General features: G+C 36.9%; 2 protein-coding genes across 2 annotated transcripts; both read left to right on the top strand.

The window, feature by feature from the left end:
* The first annotated feature begins 732 nt into the window (after positions 1-732).
* LOC140239345 (echinoidin-like) lies at positions 733-4,775 on the top strand. Its single transcript, XM_072319221.1, has 3 exons — positions 733-869; positions 2,993-3,167; positions 4,536-4,775. Exons 1-3 carry the CDS (start codon positions 733-735, stop codon positions 4,773-4,775), a joined length of 552 nt encoding a protein of 183 aa, XP_072175322.1.
* A 6,573-nt stretch (positions 4,776-11,348) lies between these two features.
* LOC140238670 (uncharacterized) lies at positions 11,349-19,541 on the top strand. The gene is made up of 5 exons (XM_072318571.1): positions 11,349-11,387; positions 16,228-16,374; positions 17,578-17,718; positions 18,579-18,680; positions 19,275-19,541. The coding sequence occupies exons 1-5, from the start codon at positions 11,349-11,351 to the stop codon at positions 19,539-19,541; spliced, it is 696 nt and encodes a 231-aa protein (XP_072174672.1).
* Positions 19,542-20,042: the final 501 nt, after the last annotated feature.

The raw sequence follows: 20,042 nt of genomic DNA, 5'->3' as shown, positions 1-20,042 counted from the left end.
TCCCAGAGCAGTGCTGCAATCGTTGTTTCAAACCGTTAGGGTACTATCATCCGGTGTGGAGAGATTGAACCTCGTACTGACTATACTTCTGTTGGTCTGTATTACCATATTATTATTATTATTATTATTATTATTATTATTATTATTATTATTTGCCGTTGCTTCTCTGAGAAGACTCTTACCCCACCGCAAGGGTTTCATTTAGTGTTTATGGGTTTGTAATATGGTTTGGTATGATATGTATAGCGCCTGCTTTATGCCTTGATGCATTTTATACGTCAAGTTATAAAAGATCATTACTTCGTCACCTTGTTCATGGTGTCGTCTCAATCACTTGAGTTATAAAACCATATCGTGATAGAAAGTTTGCTCTCGTTTGTTTGTAAGTATTTTTTTTTCTTTTAAGACCATGTGAAGAAACATTAGTGTTGAAATGCGACAGTCGGTGCTTGATTTGAATGCCTTGACCAGATAATGCTTTCTCTTCTTTTCTCTTGAAAAGTCAACCTCTGAACAGTGGCAATATCATAGCCTACTCCGGGACGTCAAAATTACAAGATTGGAGTGCATGTCGGCGAGTTGTCGATACTGAAATATAGTGCTGTCTGAAATCTAATTCTAACTGATGATTTCAGCAGAAATATACGAGCATTATCATGATAAGGACATATTAGACGAACTGATAGTAATTATTACCGTCTCAAATTGTGCGTGTTTCATTTTCTTACAGCCATGGCAAACTTGAAATCAGTCCTTTTCGGCGGCCTGGCCATTACTGCGGCTTTGCTGGTGACGCTTCCCCCATCGTCTGAGGCAAGCGCTTGTGGGTGCCCTCCGTTCTGGACCCCCTTTGGCGATAATTGCTATCGGTGAGGCAATTTTTCACTGCTATATGATCTCTTGCCATTTTTCTTCTCATCAACATTATCATCAAAGAACCAATGAACAAGGGGTATTTTGAGCAGGTGATCCCTGCTTTTCAAGGAGGAAAAGTTTAGAAATGTCAGTCATGTGGTATTATAGTAAGATTTGAAATAGGTATAGGACCTACTTTCTAAACTATATAAATGGGGTGATGTTCGTTATTCCAAAGGTTCGGTAATCCAAAAATAGGTGGTTCGTTATTCCATTGTAGTAACTGATCCGCCCGAAACTGTCCATAAGATTACACCCTAAAACGCCCGAACCCCCCTCGTCCGTTTTTTTTTTCTTTTTTTTTTAGTTTTACGGTTTACTGTTTTCATTGTTTTCATATTGAATAATGACGTAATTTAAAAGAGGTCAGAAGTCAATAAAAGTATGCCAGAATTATTCATGTGACACGCCAGTCTCTTGATAAAGTCTTAGATAGGTTTTCAAATATACATAACTTATACTACACAAAAATAAACATGCAGTGCAGTAAAGTGATTTTTTTTTTCTAGAATTTAGAAAGTTGTCGAAATGAGTGTAATACTGCTATACCTTCTAGGGAACAATTAACCACTATGTACGGAATCTTCAGTCGCTTAGGGTTATTCCGAAGATTCGTTATGCCGAAACACACAAATTTCATATACCCAGATGGTCGTTAATCCAAACAGGAAATACAGCTGCAGCTACATCGTTCATTGTTCCGAACATTAAAGTAGCGTTATTCCGAAGATTTGTTATTCCTAAGGTTCGTTATTCCGAAAATGAAATCGTTATTCTAAGAATTTGATAATCTGAAAATGAAATGAAGTTCGAATGGCAAACCTTTCTTTATATTCAGATTAACGGACATTCGGAATGAAGTTCGAATGACAAACCTTCCTTTATACTCAGATTAACGGACATTCGGAATGTCGAACCTCATTTCATATTTGGAACTACAAGCCTTTGAAAATGAAGAAATGTAACATTAGCCGTCATCACTTAGCAATTTTGGCCTTCTCTTTGACACTTGATAACAGTGTTCAAATGCATATTTTATAAACAGTAAAGTAAGTGTGAAGTGCGTTCGTAGGAAGTTGGCAAAAAAAAAAACCGGAGGGTTTTTTTTTTTTTTTTTTTGGTTATTTTCTTTAATATATGTTTTTTCTCAAGGATCACTCTTCATACATGCTGGTATAGTAACCATGGTCGCTGAAATGACACGGTTTGGTCTGGATGGCCATGAAAACTTATACGCATGTGGGCGTTTGTACAGGCTCGTTATTAACAATAGCCATTGATATGGGAAGTGTGCTCTGCCCTTGAAAAGTGAACTTCCACTCAGAAAAGGCAGAAACGCGATCGTGTCATCACAGAATGAACAACAGAACGAGAGAATCCATTTCAAGTTTATGTTAATCGTTTTGCTCAGATACAATACATAGAACATATTCCGTTTTGAACTCAACCAATAGATCATACTCGCTTCCACGGGTTTGTATGCAAATACCATATGAAAACGTTGTCGCTGGGGGGGGGGGGGGGGTGTATGAATAGGATTCGTCAACCACAACTGACTTTCCTCATCTTATAGATGCGAAGAATACAGGTTCTTGTTATTGGTTTTATCATAAAAATTCCTATTACATTCCATTATTCCTCAGTCAAAGCTCCCTGTCTTTATTTTATGTTTATATTAAAGATGTTAATGCGGAGCCCTGAAACGGTCATGGGTTTTCTCGCTCTTGTTTCTTTCATTTTTCCCCCGCAATTTCTCCGTTCTTTTTTTTTTTTTTTTTTTTTTTTTTTTTTGTCTTATAGCATGAAAAACCATCTCGGTTCCATGACCCTGTTATTATGGTTGGACGAAATATTAGAACTGTTTTGATAAAACTTATAAAACCTACAACTCAAAATCCCATACCTCTCATAGTCGTGATAGTGTGAGTCCAATCATGCCAATTGTCACGAATCATGTATATGACTATTCTGTTTATTTAGGACCTACTCTCACTCTGTAAACAGTAATTAAAATGTTTTTCCCTTTTTCTTTTCTTTTAAATGTCATGGATTACATTTCCTCTTAAAATTGATACAGATTCTTTACTTTCAAGAACGTAACCTGGGATGCTGCAGAGATGCACTGCCGTTCCTTCTCCGTGCCGTGTTCGGAAACGGGGACGTTGCTAAGCCTGGGGCATCTGGCTTCAATCCACTTCCAGGAAGAGAACGACTTCCTCACAGTACTCTATGAAACCACTCGAAACAAGAGAGTAAGTTTCTTGGGGCATCACTGTGGTCTAGTGGATAGGACTCTTGCCTTAGAAACGGAGCTTATACGTTCTTGGACGAGATGTCGTTTACCCAAGATGGCATAATTCTTACGACCCAAGTGTAGAAACGGGTACCTGGCAAGGCTGAGTTGATAGTAAAGGCCCTCTGGATGGAAGAACAGCGATTATGCTGAAGAGGGCACAGTGTATGAAGAATAAGACCATGCTGTGAAAGTTATTATTGCTCGTCCGTTTATCCTTATCTGTCCCCTCTCATGAATTTCCTACATACGCACCTAAATTGCTTCCAGTAAACATGGTAAAGGTTCTTTTCCAGGAACAGGTTCTCACACTATCCATGCGGGTTCCAAACAATACTGGTATATAGGTTCTCATCAGTGGGCTGAAGATTATTATTATCTTGCCCTACAAATTATGGAGGCCGTTAGACATTATAGGAACTGTTTTGCCGCTGTTTTATACATATAATGCACGTTCATAAAAGAGTACAATAACCCAGTTCGGGGTTCCAGTTTTAAACATGGCACTGAGCAGAAAAAGGTCATTTGTACTGAGAGACAGGTTGGTTTTTAAATTCGCTGAGATAAGCACCTGTGATCATGGTGATGCAATGATTATTCGTGCAATCATTATAAATTGTGTCTGCCAGTACATTACGCTGACAGCAAACCTAGTTTTGGCAATGTGAAGATAAAAAAAAATAGATTTTTTTTTTTATGTATTCAAAACAGCACAATGAAATGAATCCTTCCCAAAGTGTTGATTGGTAAACCATTCTGTGGTCACTTGATCTACTTAGGTTCATTCAATTCAATTCAATTCAATTCAATTCAATTCAATTCAATTCAATTTTTATTTTCCACTCATGGGGTGGAACACCCTCGTCAGCCAAAGGCTGGTTTTCAGAGGGGTCCACACATTGATTAAAAATACAAACATTATACGTACAGTATGACAAGGATATACATCACATAATATGCAAAGAGCAAGAAACGAGGTATATTCACCATGATAGCTTGTTTCAGACACACAAAAAAAATTCTTTGTTTGAATAAGAGTTCCATAAATTGTTTTGCTGGGCAAATTGATGGATGCATTATTTGAATCGAGTGACGTGCCTAACCAACTGAGAAAAATTAAAGGTCATTTGTACCCACGTGCACATGAGCTGTCTCCGAACTTGCTCATAGTCTTCGACGAATGCAGAATCCTGTGTTAATAAAGTATGTAATTCAGTTTCGTAGAAATGCAAGTTCCTACAACTTGCACGTTTGATCTGTATCCCTAAATTCGTGTACATGTTTAATTGTGTGTGTGATGATTTCCCTGTTATCCTCCCCTTTTCAGGTGGCTACCAGAGTGTGGATTGGTCTTACCGATCAAGACGTTGAGGGCGCTTGGAGATGGAGCGATGGGTCTGACGTCACTTTCACGTCATGGGGGTCGAGCCAGCCGAACAGCCACGGCGGCAATCAGGACTGTGCGTCGTTCAACACCGACATCGGTTACAATTGGAACGATCTAGACTGTGGAATCGAGAACGAGTTCACCGTTGAGTCGTTCATCTGCAAACTCCCCCGCTGGTGATAACAACAACAACAACAAACAAGCAAATGGCGAAGGGAGTTGACGTCATGGAGCATATAAGGGCATATCCACTCCATGCTTAAAGGGATAGTACAGTATTGGTGGAGGTAAAAATTGGGCTTTAATCTTTCTTTCTTTTTTTTTTTTGGCGAGATTCCAAGAAAGCACTTATGAAACAGTACAGAGCATACAATTTTAGAGATGAATACACAATCTATTTGATAAAAATCGGGTTTGGAAAGTAAAACAAAACGATCGTAATAAAATGTGGGTCCCACACTTTATTAGGATCGATATCTCGGCCTTTTCAAAATCAATTTTCATCAAATAAACATTGAATCCCTCTTGGAATTACATGCTCTTTCATATTTCATAAGAGGTTTTTAGATATCTCGTCAAAAAAATGATAAAAACCTGAAGTCTCAACCAAAACTATACGATCCCTTTGAATTAAAAAGAAAAAAAAATGAAAATGAAAATGAGAATGAAATAAATGAAATGAAATGAAATGAAATGAAATGAAATGAAATGAAATACGCCTCTCTCTCTCTCTCTCTCTGGAGAAGTTTTATTAAAAACTGTGATGAATTTGCTTGTATTGTGCATACCTATTGACCGAATTCGTATATTACTGGATTGCGGTGTGATTTTTATCACATACATGTATTAAAAGAAGACTGACTATTGAATTCACATGGTTGTTACCTATATCTTAAGAGGTCTCGAAAATAATCATGCTTATTTGCAGTATTCTGTTTACAAATTAGAGATATGAATTAACTGAAGTAACATAGCACACACAGACACACACACACACACACACACACACACACACACATATATATTATATATATAGTGCATGAGGCTGAATGCACTATAACAATATAAGCACCGACAAATTCTGAATTTGCCCCGAAGGCCAGTTATATTCAATGAGGCCGCAGGCCGAATTGAATATAATTGCCTGAGGGCAAATTCAGAATTTGGAGGTGCTTGGTACTTGTTATAGTGCAATAAGATGTCATGCACTATGTGTTATATAAAATAGCATACATACCCAGGCAAGATAAATTGAAAAAATACGAAAGCCTAGATCATTTAAGACTCTACACGTGTCTAGACAAGCAATAATACCAGTTTCTTTGAACCTGTGTAGACAAAATCCTAACGTGTTGGGGTCTACGTGGTTATATTTAACGATTTCTAGGCCCTACGATAGATTAGGTCTAGGGGCCCTGGCCTAACGTTATACTACTAGATCTACGTCACTTACGAGCGACAGAGCTAACGTTAGTTAACACTTGACCTACAATAGGTCTACCATGGATCTAACAGTAACACGTTAGACGCCCTAAGTTTACTTACTGCACTGTGGGTCCAGGACCAGGACTAGATGATGTTTTGTAGGATTAGGGATCTACTGGATTTAAACACAAGGCTCGTGCCAGGCATCATTGAAGTCACCATTGCTGCACAAGTGGATTCCGAGAGTGTGTTGTAAATGTCGTAGTAAAAGTTCATAGCGTAGCGTGATCAAAGAGCGCTTAGCGTATACCGTACACACGCTACCCATTTCCACGGCGCACTTCCGCGTAGATATTGTACGGAGAAAGCGGCACAAATCTTGGGTTGACTTGCTCAATATCCGTCGGTTTGATTCCTTTTCAGAACAGTAGAAGTCCAAAATTCGTAGGGTGTATTTGATGGCATCCTTTGTGTCCTTATTGTCTAAGATACTGTTTATATAGATCAGTCTCTGTAAAAGTAGCGAACCTGTTCATTTCAGCTTCCATGTTTAAATCTACCGCTGATAGTCTAGTCCCACACAGATAAGTTGCTGGTATATAGCCAGCGAGAATCGAGAATAACGATAATATCGAGCAAAGGATATCGCGGTTGTGGCGCAATCGCGTCGATGAGCACTGTGCGGGATTCAGTACTCGATGATTAAAATGGGGGAGCAAAAACCGATATCAAATCGATAGTGGGTTATCGTCTGCAATCGTTATATTTTACGTGCACTATAACTTTTGTCATGCACTGCCGGCCTGTATCATAAGTATGTATGCTATTTTATATATATATATATATATATATATATATATACATATATATATATATATATATATATATATATATATATGAGAAGGTGAAATCGGTGCGTAGCTTTGACATCATTATTCTTCTTACTCTTCCTCCATTTCGGGAGAGCGCAAGAGTTGAAAAATTGGTCTCCGCCGGGAATCGAACCCGGGTCTTTGGCATGTATGGCATGGAACGTCAACGTCTTAAACCCCTTCAGGCAGACCCAAGCTGGAATACCCAACAGACCAACCTTCAACTCTTTATGCGCGTGCTATATATATATATATATATATATATATATATATATATATGCATATAATGATATATCATTTATAAACACAAAGGTGTTTCTGCCGCAAAAATTCACCGGGGATAGAGCATCTGCCCAATATAGTGTCCAAGGACCTACCCCCCCCCCCCCATTGCATCTGCAATCTTTTTTAAAATTTATCTTGCTTTACATATGTCGCATCAAGGAATCAAGCTACTAATTTTGCGTTCTTTTCACATCTATCACAAATACCAACGTCAACATCTCTAGAAATACATAAGAAAGTGCTAAAAATATAAACAATTCCGAATTTCATTCCCTCTTCCTCTTTTGAAGATTGCAATGTGCTCAAAACAGAACACAAAAAAAAGGTCGGGATATCCCCTAAAGTCCCCTCCTCCTCTCCCTCTTTCGAATGAAAGGGGTATCATTACGTAAGGTTATGTAATGGGCAAAAGTGCGAGTTTGTTGCCCTAACGTGACTAAATAAAGAATATGCAAAGTGTGACGAGGTGAATTTTCGCATGAATGGTCATGAGTTTAAGGGTCCTTCATTATCAGGGTCTCATGAGTCTTAAACAATGTTACCACAAGGTAAATAATGTATGTCCGTATTGAAATGTATACCAGGTAAACATGTCAGAGGAAAAAAATGTTAAAATATATAATAATAATATAACATAATATGGTAATTCCTCCGCATAAAAATGACATAATTGGTCTTAGCTAATTATGTAGCTTTTTAAAGATTTTTTTTTTTGGCTGTCTCATTTTTTCAACCTTTCATGAAGCTCTGAAAGCGGCAAAATTTAAAATCATACAGTGATGATTCAATTCAATTCAATCCAATTCAACTCAGTTCAATTCAATTCAATTAAGATTTTATTTCCAATATCACATTTTGTTGATACAAATTCAAGGGAAAAACTATACATTGTATACAACAATACTAGATACATATACGTGTGAAATTTATGTTCAAAATAATTGCGTTATTGGAAAAGAAAGGCCTACATAAAAGACAAACTCGTTGAAATGTGGGCCTCTCAGAAAATCAAACTCGCTATATACAGTGCCGGACATGTTGTAGTAAGTTCTTCACTAGAAAACAGCAAGCTTATTTCATGATACATAATTTGGAATGTGCCTATCTTTTATGCTTACTCTCATTGAATTAAACTTCACTTGACAACCACTTATGACAGTCATACTGTCGTTGTAGACCATAACATAGCATAAGAAAATTACAAATGATCTTGAGTATCGATAGGCACACGACGGCATGCTTTTAATTGGTTGATTATATCTGGTTTTCATCGTACGTATAGTAAACTATAGTTGTGTTTATGCTTGCCCATAAAACGTGATTAGTTAGAAACGCCGGTCGTATAAACAGCACATATTTTTGCGTTTTGAAACGACGTTTTGTAACGGCGTTTATATCAGAGTGAGAAAGGACGCAACCTTGTTTTGAACTAAAAGCGTATCAAAACGCTGATTTTGATCCAAAAAGGGGAAGTATTAACACAGCTTAGAAATTCAGATGAATTTGCTCGTATTGTGTGTTATTGGCCGAATTCGCGTAATACTGGAGTTCAGTATGATTTTCATCACATATCAAAATAAGAACTATTGAATTCATGTGGTTGTTGTCTAAAAAAAAATGCTTATTTGCAGTATTCTATTCGGAATTGATACGAATGAACTGAACTAACATAAAACATAATTATGTTAAGGACAAAGATGTTTCTGCCGCAAAAGTTTACCGGGGGTGGAGCATCTGCCCAATACTGCATGCCTATAAGGACCCCCCCCCCCCTGCATGTGCAATCTTTTTCAAAACTAATTTCTGCTACATTGTGCATAATATCATGTCTCTTCAAGGGGTCAAGGTACTAATTTTGCGGGGTTTTTTTACATTCACTACAAATACCAACGTCAACATCTCTAGGAATACATAAGAAAGTGCTTATAAAGTATAAAAATTCCGAATTTCCCCTACCATTTCCTCTTCCTCTTCTGAAGGTCGTAATGTGCTCAAAACAAAACAAAGAAACAAACAAATAAGGTCGGGATATCCCCTATACAATCCCCTCCTCCTCTTCCTCTCTTGAATGAAAGGGGTATCATTACGTAAGGTTATGTAATGGGCAAAAGTGCAAATAGCTTGTTGCCCTGACGTGATACAATAATAAAGCATAAGTGCAAAGTGTGAACCAGGTAGGGAGAGTGCTCGCATGACTGGTCATATGCGCTTGAGGGTCTTTATAGGGTCTCGATGAGTCTGAAACAATGTTACCACAAGGTAAACATGCCAGAGGTAAAAAAAGTTAAAATGTAATTATTTCAGAGGTAAAATGCCAGAGGTAAGATTGGTCGAAATGTCACGTGTAATGATGTTAGAAGTAATGATTTAAGAGGGAAAATGTCACATGTCAAATACACTACAAAATAATTGAAAACATAATGATAAAGTTTTTTTTTTTTTTTTTTTTTTTTTTTTTTTTTTTTTTTTTTTTTTTTTAGTGCATGTTTGTAGTTTGATTCGGAAATCACAGGTGTATTATTACTTAGCAATATTGATGTCTGCCAATTTTCATTTTGCCTTGTTTCCTTCATTTTGAGTTTACTTTTGTTTGATATGATTATCTTTCGTTGATTCGATTCTCCCTTCATAGGCATTACGATGCGGTGAACAATTAATTGACACCCAGGAGGGAGTTTATAAAATCGATTCCAGATGGGCGGGATCCGCAGGTATAGCAGAATTCCGAAATATCGTTCGTCAGAGATTATTGATAACTTCACATTTAGAAACATTTTTTTCCACGCCGAAATTCTTTCGGCAATGATCGCCTCGTATCCAGTCAATCCGCAATTCCAATATTATAACAATACCCGTACGTCAACTTAGGCTCTACAAACATAATTATTCTATTTTGCTTTAAATTTAAAGGAAGTGGACGGGCCCATCAGAAGTATTGTAAGTAAAATCCTGTCTCAGAAATAAATATTTTCACTTAGAATCATTCCTGTTCATAATGTTATTCTTAGGCAAAATTATCAACATGGAATAAAGACAACTGAATACTTGTGGAAAAGCAGTGCTCGTCTGCGATTCTTTTTTTTTGGTTTTTTTTTTTTGTTTTTGCTGTGAGATTTTTATCTCTAACCTGGGATTACTCCCGACAGTTTCACCTCAGACATTTTTACCCCTGACATTTAGCTGATATTTTTACCCCTGATACTTTTACCACTGTCATCTTAGAGGAGTCTGCGCCTTTGAATGTTTCTTATGGGGCGCTGCCGTATGTGGGGGGGGGGGGGGGGCTGTGGCATAGTGGATACAACTCCCAACTCCCGATCGGAGGACCGGAGTTCGAATCCCGCCCAGTGCTTACGTCTTTGGACAAGATGTTTTTACCCACTGTGTCCCTCTCGACCCAGGTGTATAAAATTAATGAGTACCTGGCAACGCGAGGGTGCATGATAACAATAGCAGGGCCCTCTGGTAGAGCAGTGGCAACACTGGAGAGGCTACCCTGGGTAAATAAGACATCATAATAATAATATTTATTTATTATTATTATTATCATTATTATTATTATTAGTAGTAGTAGTAGTAGTAGTAGTAGTAGTAGTAGTAGTATCATTATTATTATCATTGTTATCATCATTATCATTATTATCATCATCATCATCATCATCATCATCATTCTTATTGTTGTTATTATCACTATTATCATTAATATATCTAATGATTCTGTTATTGAATGAATCAATGTCTATGTACAGGGAAGTGAGGATGGTTTTGCCACTCTGATCTCTAAAATTTCATCGTCATGGTACCAAAGACCATGGAGGTGAATATCCCAAACTCCCTACCTACCAATCAAGATTGCGCCACCTCAATCAATGAATAAACAAGGTCGATTGGCCCAGTGAGGCCACCTCTCTGATTGGTAGACTGCGTTGAGCTATAGTTCCACGATCGAAGCAGCGATTGGTCACTACAATAATCACGCAATTGGATCTTTTAAGTAAAGAACAAAACTTGAACCACTCAGCCGAAGCTCACGAGGCTTATAAAAGCTGTGATGGCATGCATGTTTGGTCACAGCAGTCCGCAGAATCGCTGATACGGCAGACAAAGTTAGTAAGTATTGGTATTATTACCCTTTCGCGGTAGGAAAAGAAACGCCATGACCGCTATTAAGATGCCGGACGAAAAGACTTTGGTAGAGCCACGCCAAAAGGTAAGAAGAACTCATGCAGTTTCATTCTAATGCCTCTATTAAATGGAAGAACACATATTTTTGACTGTGATTAATAAGTTTTGTGCTAACCTCTCGTTTACGTGGTCCTGTATAATAATGCAGTCGACAATTGTCGAGGGCTAAATCAAGTACATTGCTGACCCAGTGGGATTACTGACTATACGTATTAAAGTGTGAAATGAACGAGCTTTCGATTCTGATCCAATTAGGTTGTGTGTGTGTGTGGGGGGGGGGGCATGCTCTTTGAGTTAATGAGCCTACATCGGCTAGGCATGTCTACAATCTTGTACTGACTAAATCAAAACTGTGTAGCTTTTTTCATGCTGTTTTTAAATCTCTCTATTGAAAAACAAATAGTTGAAAGGCGAATAGAAGGCCTACATATCACAATGTAAAGAAATCACTTGGAAATCAGCGCTTTTGCGGATAAAAACCTACCTCGTACAGCCTCGCAACATGCGCGAAAATGGTTTTAAAAGTTGCTGAATGATACATATTTTGCGTTACAACAAACCACATATAGGAACATAGTAACTGTATGATGAACTTCACAACCCTGCATGCATTTTCTTCTATAACACTCATAGTACATAATATACCACACATACATTAATACATACCGCTTATTTGATGAGACAAGTGAATTTGATTGTCGATGGGCATGCACTAAAGAGTTCATTTAGATGTGTTCAGTTCAGTTCAGCTTAAGAATTCACGATATGTAATAAATCATATGAATTGTTTATACACATTGTGGGGCACGATTGTATAAAGAAAACGTACAGAGAGAAAAAAGTACAACAATATCTGAATGTAAATTGTACGGTAAGAAACAGGTCAAATTGGGTGTATATCATAATAATGAAATTGGAAACGCATGGGACAATCTTCATAAGCAGAGTTTGACTAGGAAGATGGCCTCAGATAATTATGTTACAACACAATGAATTAAACCATCTTAAAATATCTCTATATCGCCCTTCATATTATAGAGTGAATAGTGGTGCAGAAGGTGCGTTGTACTGTGATAATGTTGGTCTTTGAAATATGTTCAGTACACCTCACAATATCAATCAATCAATCAATCAATCATAGTTTATTTCCAATCAACGAAAATCCAAAAAAAAAAAAAAAAACATAGTACAAAGTATACATGTGATGAAATATTGTTCAAACGTTTGCAAAAGATTCATGTAATATATATACGAGACAAGTTATAGAACAACATATAACATGTACAATATTTAGGAAAACACTGTATAAATACTTCGTGGGAGAGCGGAAAATGAATTCGATTAGGGAAAATAGTGATCCACTAAAAAGCATACCTTGTCGGACGTGGATTGCTAGACAAATAATGAGTAAATTATATACTATTCTATAACAATTTACATGTAATTATTTTGAGATACACCGGTTGGGAAAAAAATATAGAATACCAATGCTAGTGCCCGGACACTGCTCACTGAACCACGTGTACCGGGAAAATATGAGAAGGACAACACGTTCGTACACACATTCGATTACCCACACGTATACACTGTAAGACGCGAGACAGTACCGAGAGGAGAGAAGACGGTAACAATACAAGTCTACGAGGAACAAAAGACAGGAAAGGAAGAGGAGAGAAGAAAGAAGAGAAGTCTGCACACAGAACACGCCAAGTGCTGCGACATCAGGACAGGTGAAGGCTCAAGCATGAATCAAAACAATTTAAATTATCTAAGATTATAAGTAGAAAGTAAATATTTTCTGAGTTTGTATTTAAATGTAACAAATTTGGGGGAATCTTTTAAACTATTATCTAAGTTATTCCAAAGTCTGGGTCCGGTATAAAGAAATGTATTTTGGGCATGTGCGGTTCTCATTAGTGGAAGATGAAATTCGTCGGATCGTCGCGTGGGATAGTTATGAACATGACTATTTCGATGAAATGAATCATGGAATATTTTAGGTAAAAAGTTACTGTTGTAATTAAACATAAACTGGCCAAGTTGAAACACATACAAATCATTTACTTTTAATATTTTATGGTCAGAAAACAAAGCATCTGTATGTTCTCGGGTATGTAAATTAAAAACAATTCTAAGCGCTTTCTTTTGCAGTAAGAGAAGTTTATCAAGTAACATCTGATATGTATTACCCCAAGCAAGAATCCCGTAGTTTAAATAAGGTAGTATCAAACTAGAATAAAGAGTTAATAATGCAGATGAAGGAAGATAATATTTTAATCTATTCATTACGCCAATGTTACGTGATATAATTGTACATATGTTATCAATATGATTCCTCCATGAAAGCTTGTTATCGACGCAAACACCAAGAAATTTAAAGGAAGAAACTTCTTCTAAGGGAGTAGTATCAAATGTTATTTTGCCTGGGAGGCTATCTAAAGAATTACTAAAAAGCATAACTTTTGTTTTTTGAATATTTAATGACAACTTATTTGCGTATATCCATTGTATAACCTTTTTCAGTTCTTCATTGACTGTTCTTATTAAAATGTTTGGGTCAGGGTGAGAAAAAAAAAGGTTAGAGTCATCCGCGAATAATATGAATGATAGTTTCTCCGAGGATCTATGAAAATCATTAATATAAATAATGAATAACAATGGGCCTAATAAACTCCCTTGTGGAACACCAGATGCAATTGTTTTACTTTGAGAGTCAAAGCCGTTAACATATACAAATTGGGATCTTTCTGATAGGTAACTCGTGAACCACTCCAAGGCCATTCCACGTATTCCATAATGAGACAGTTTGGCGAGAAGTATTCCGTGGTTAATCGTGTCAAAGGCCTTGGAGAAGTCCAAGAAGATACCTATTGTGTGTGAATGTGTGTCGAGTGCTTGTGTGACTTTGTCGATGAGGGCAAGTAGTGCGTGTGTTGTGCTGTGATTTTCCCTGAATCCAAATTGAAAGTTTGAGAATATGTCGCAGGTTTTAAGAAAACGTACTGTCCTGATATAAACTATTCTTTCCAGAATCTTAGAAATAGAAGATAATAGAGATATAGGTCTATAGTTATTGACATCATCCTTCTCCCCTTTCTTGTAAATAGGAATTACTTTCGCAATTTTCATGCTATTTGGCACATGGCCAGTTGTAAGTGATGAGTTGATAATGTGTACTAAGGGATCCACTATTTGAGGAATTATGTTTTTTATCAAAAAGTTGTCAATTCCGTCATGGCCAGGACTTTTTCCTTCTTTCAAATTAGCAACAATCTTTATTATTTCTTCTTTATATGTTGGGTCAAAAAATATAGTTTTGGAGTTAGGTGTATCTAAAAAATCATTAAAAGATTTACTAGAAAGAGGAATATTTTGAGAAAGATTTTTTCCAATTGAAGAGAAAAAGTCATTGAAAATTTCCGCCATGCCAGCAATACTGTATGATATATCTCATAATAGGTAGAACATTTTTTTTTTTATCATTTCATACCTTAACCTCGTTATTTAGAATGAAGAGAAACGAAACTTATTACATGAATATGCCCTATTTATCTAAATTTTGGGAGAATATTGAGATATAAGAATATCGTTTAATTCTCTTTCAAAAGTTTTCCATAATAAACACTGTTTTAAATCTAAAGGAAGAGCATTCCAAATGTCTGGTCCTTGAAGTTTTAATGATTTGGTGCTTTAGTGATTTTACGAGTTTCGAAATGATAACCGGATGATTGAAGTGTTGGGTAGGAATGAACTGAAGAGTTTGCAGTTAAAAAAAAAAAAAAGAAATCAAACATTTCAGAAAGACGATTATATGTGTATTTTTTTTTCAGAAATATTGCAGTCTGAAAAGTATATGTATATCATTAACTTTCATTATTCTGATTTGAAAAAAATAAAGGATCGGAGGGTCTAAGGTGAATTAGTGATTAATCACACAATTCGTTTCTGAAGAATTAATCAAATTAATTCTACTTATTAAAGCCACAGTTTCCCCATGCAATATCATGAATATTGCAGTATGTTATATAATATAGTGATGTCAGATCATTATATAGAATAAGAGACTTTTGAGATACAAGGTTTTTCAATTGGTATAAAATTCCTAGTGCTTTAGACATATAGATGTGTGAATATTATGTATACGATCAATTAAATTGGAGTTTAGGAATTGTAATTACTATAAACTTAGTGAAATTCACTTCAGTTAGAGGCAATCAATCAATACATCATAATCAGTGCTATCAATTTGTCATGAAAAATACATTTGAAACTCAAAAAAGGGAAATTGTTTTGGAAATATCTATCGGCAATCTATTGCATGTAAAGCATTGGGAAACCTTATCTATTTCTATATTTTAACGAACATTCAACATTTCAAAGTCCTGATGAGAATAAAAAGATATTAGTAGTATCGGCAAATTATTATAAATTAATCATGTTAATGTTAGCAACATGCATCCCGCGAAATGCTAGAAGAGAAATATAAACTACGATTGAAAAGAGCAATGCGTGAAAACTTTCATAGACAGAGATAAGCTGTCGTTGTGATAAGGTTGCTATTTTCAAATGATTATGCACACTTTATAGGCATAAACCTGGGACAAACACACACGTACACACACACACACACACACACACACACACACATGCAAGTACTTTAATGGTTAAATGGAATTGCCATAACATTAAATCCATCTGCTGACCTACTATCAATATTATATAGAATTGCATGAGGTATTGTGATTATTGATTGACAACCAGTAGCAATTTCAGTTTTTGATAAAGCCGTGCATAATGTATCGAGGTTAAGATTAAAATTTCCCTTATTTTTCTCATTCTTGCACTGATTTTGTCGCTGGCATCAGTCGTGGATTCGTTCTGCGCTAGCTCTCATCGCTCTCTGCTTCATTGTCGCTTTCGTTGTCGCCGTCCTGCTCATGTTAGCCCTCATGTACAAGAATGTCTCATGTAAAAACGAGCAACTGGACGAACCTATGAGCTCAACTGACAAGGTATGTACAGTCTGATGACGGTTCAGCTTATATTGCAAATTGCTGAAACTTTAATCTATGATCCATTATAGTAGATTATTTTTTATCACTGTTCCATTTTCCAAATTTTATACCATTTTTTCATCCCAATTCTTTTTAAGAACGAAGTTCAACACAAGACAATAAATTTCAGATACATGATATAGGAAGTAATGAATAACGCGGATAATATCAGGAACCTATAGCTTGTGAAAATGTATAGACCCAATAATAATGATTTAAAAGTTTATAGCACGTATCAATGACGAAAAATGACGAAGCATACGAAAACACAAGATATCGAGAGAGTAATGACAATGAAGTTTACGTAATGCCCAAAATGTTATAGTCTTCATTATTAACCCTATCGTTCCAAAACTTAGTACAGTAAACCTTTTGACATGTTTGATGATATTTATGCCACACTTTTTCTTTCTAAATATTGATGTTGTAGATGATGGCGTGTAAAGAAAGATTCATGAAGATTTTCAAAGCAAGACGTATATTATTAACGAATATGATACTCCTCGTTGATTTTTTTCTATCATTGCGTTTTCAATTTAAGTTGATTTGCTTTTTCCCAAGGTTTCATTATAGTTGACATAGTTGATAGCAGCATTGTGAGGTCACATGCAATTATGATAATTGTGATACTTATGATTTATTTTGTGAAACGAGAAAGTTACAAAAGGTGTATCACTTTTATGATCTCTCTCTCTCTCTCTCTCTCTCACTCTCTCTCTCTCTATATATATATGTTATATTATATATATATATATATATATATATATATATATATATATATATATATTTGTACAGAGGGCTGAAAGTAGAGCAAAATCTGAAATTTAACTTAGAAATAAATCTTGAATTTAATAAAACTTATTTATGCTTTCATTCTTAAATTACCTCGTACAAAATTATACAGTATTCAGCTATTGATATTGTACATATCAATGTCAGTGTTTTCTGATATATAGTTTTGGAACTATTAAGGATCATAATATTGGGAAATGTTTTTCTGTAACACTTAGTATCATAATGAACAAGCGCAAATTTATGATTAAATCCAGGACAATACACGTTATAGGGAGGTATGCTTTAAGACGTGCTTTGCTAGAATGAAAATTGATTTCTCATCACAAGTTTTTCTATGCGTCATAATTGCTTCTCATAATGGTATAGGTGTTTCATCGACAAGGATCTTTCAACGACCACCGCTTTGACGAGGATTGTCGGTACGACCACGAGCAGAACCTCCTGGTCATCGACCTCAAGGGGGATGGGTACGGGGAGAACGCCACCCTAATCTACGATTTCGGACGGGTAAGTTGGATTGCCGTCTCTGGCGGCGATGGTCTCACCATTTTTGGCAAAATTTCAGAGTAGCGGTTTATTGTCTTTTTCGATTACATGGTATTAAAAAGAATGTGCCTTAAATGGTGCTGTTCGGACTGAAAATATACAGTGGCAAATTATCTTCATTTTATCTTGCTGTTATTACAAAATATGAAAAAAAAATGCTTGCTTTAGCACAAGAGTGTAACAACCCTTGTCATGCTTGTTTCTTTTCTTTCCTTGCTTTAAGCTACAGTATATCTAAAATTTGTTTGCCAATATTCACACTCACCATGCTCACCTTGTGCATTCTTTATTGTCGCTGACAAAAATAAAAATCATAAACGGCAAATAGAATATGGAGCTCATAAGAGACTAAACAAACGAAGAAAAAAAAAGACGGCAGCTAGTGTTTAATTTCGACCACACACGGCGCATTTAGTGATGTAAAAAAATAATTTGACGATTTTCTACTCATAGAACATCATTTCCTTAATATGATCAGGCTTACATTTTATCACTTCTACATGATTGAAGCGATTCAATCGTGGATGGATTAACTTTGACATGGCAAATAGGGAGATCGCTGCTGTGTTAATATCTGAAATGCTAAAGATGAACCCAAACTCTCCTTGAAAAGACGGATATTCCACCCAAAATAATGAGCAAAGCTGAAGAAAAAAACTGTGGACAACGAAACAGAGCAAACTCCAACTTGAACGACCGCCATCTTTCCTTAAACATATTCACTGAACATTTTGCTCATTAACTTGAAAAAACTTGACTACCCTATTACTATAGACACCCATTCGGCTCATTGCACACCCATCTATCTTTACCTCTCCCAGCAATTGATGGCCTACCACCTTGTCCACAATAAGACGTGCTTCATCGGAGAGCTGGATGAAACGGTCGACGTCCAGGGTATCTCGAACGGAGAAGTCATCAAGGTGAAAAAATAGTCTATGATTCCAAGAACCTCTTGTCCATTATACAAAGTACTACCTCAAAAAGTGATGATACCCTTTAAACAATATACCAGCTATGGTGGTAGTAGTCGCTGCCCGAAAAGCAGTAGATGACATGTTCGGGTCACACTGGTTCCTTTCTTCCGACATGTTTGTTACAGTACAGATCAGCAGTTGCGATCTTAAGAAATTAAATTTGTAGAGGGAGACAAATTGAAGAAACTTAAACCTGAACATCACAAATTGTTGTACGGTTCCCATTTAGACAGAACTGTACACGGAAGTAACCAAAGGTTTTGGTAAATTCATAAAATGAGATCGAATTGAAAGATTTTTTTTTCTCAAATTATCACCGAACGTTACCACAATGAATCTTCCTGCATTCGCAGAATCCAAATATATGTATGAGGAAATATCTTCCTTTACGTGTTTCCATGGCAACTCACAACTGGAGTTCACATCTTCCGAATTCAAGACCTCTGAGGATGGCCTACGTATCACGTCGCTGAGTCGACTTCATTTCGCTTATGTTATTCTTTCGTTTGTTACCCCCCCCCCCCCCCTCACTCGACGCAGCTCCCCGAAACCTCCGGTCGTAACTTTACATCCACCGGGACGATCCCTTCGGGGTTCCTAGCGACTAGCATGTCTTCGACGGTGACCGCTCTGTGCCAAGATTTCACGTCCATCTGGATCGAGCCCCAGGTCGAGCAGGCACACCGGGTCGCACGGCAAACAACGACTACGACTACGACTACAACTACGACCACCACGACCACGACATCCGACGGGAAAACCATAACGACAACAACCACCACTACTACCACGATTATTCACAAGTGAAAGTGATGTTAAATATTAGCCCACAAGGGGAGCATGGTGCCCAGTTGAACAAATTGAGATCCTAACCCCCTACACATGCTACCTGCCAAGTTTGGTGAAGAATTCATCAAGGAGTGTTCAAGAAGAACATAAACATGTACAATTTACTAGTAAGTCCCCATTTGGACCCATCCTACCCCCCTCCCCTGGGTCCCAAAGGGGGGGGGGGGGTCACCCCTGACCCCACCATGAACAGACTTGAAACAACAGTCATCAATACAGGACTACTAACTCATTTCATCAACTAAGCTATATCACTTCTGGTTTTAGAGAAGATCTTTAAAGATTCCTGGGGGGTGGGTTGGGCCCCCTGGGGCCCCCAGGTGATGCATGGTGGCCATTTGAAGGAACTGAGATCCTATCCCCCTAGGGATGCTACCTGCCAAGTTTGGTGAAAATTCGTAGTGGGGTTTTCAAGAAAAAGATGAAAATGTATAATCTGAGCCCCATTAGGACCCCGCC

This window comes from Diadema setosum, chromosome 15 (genome assembly GCF_964275005.1).
Source record: "Diadema setosum chromosome 15, eeDiaSeto1, whole genome shotgun sequence".
In the NCBI taxonomy this organism is placed as follows: Eukaryota; Metazoa; Echinodermata; class Echinoidea; order Diadematoida; family Diadematidae; genus Diadema; species Diadema setosum.
This window is presented reverse-complemented; position numbering and strand designations above follow the sequence as displayed.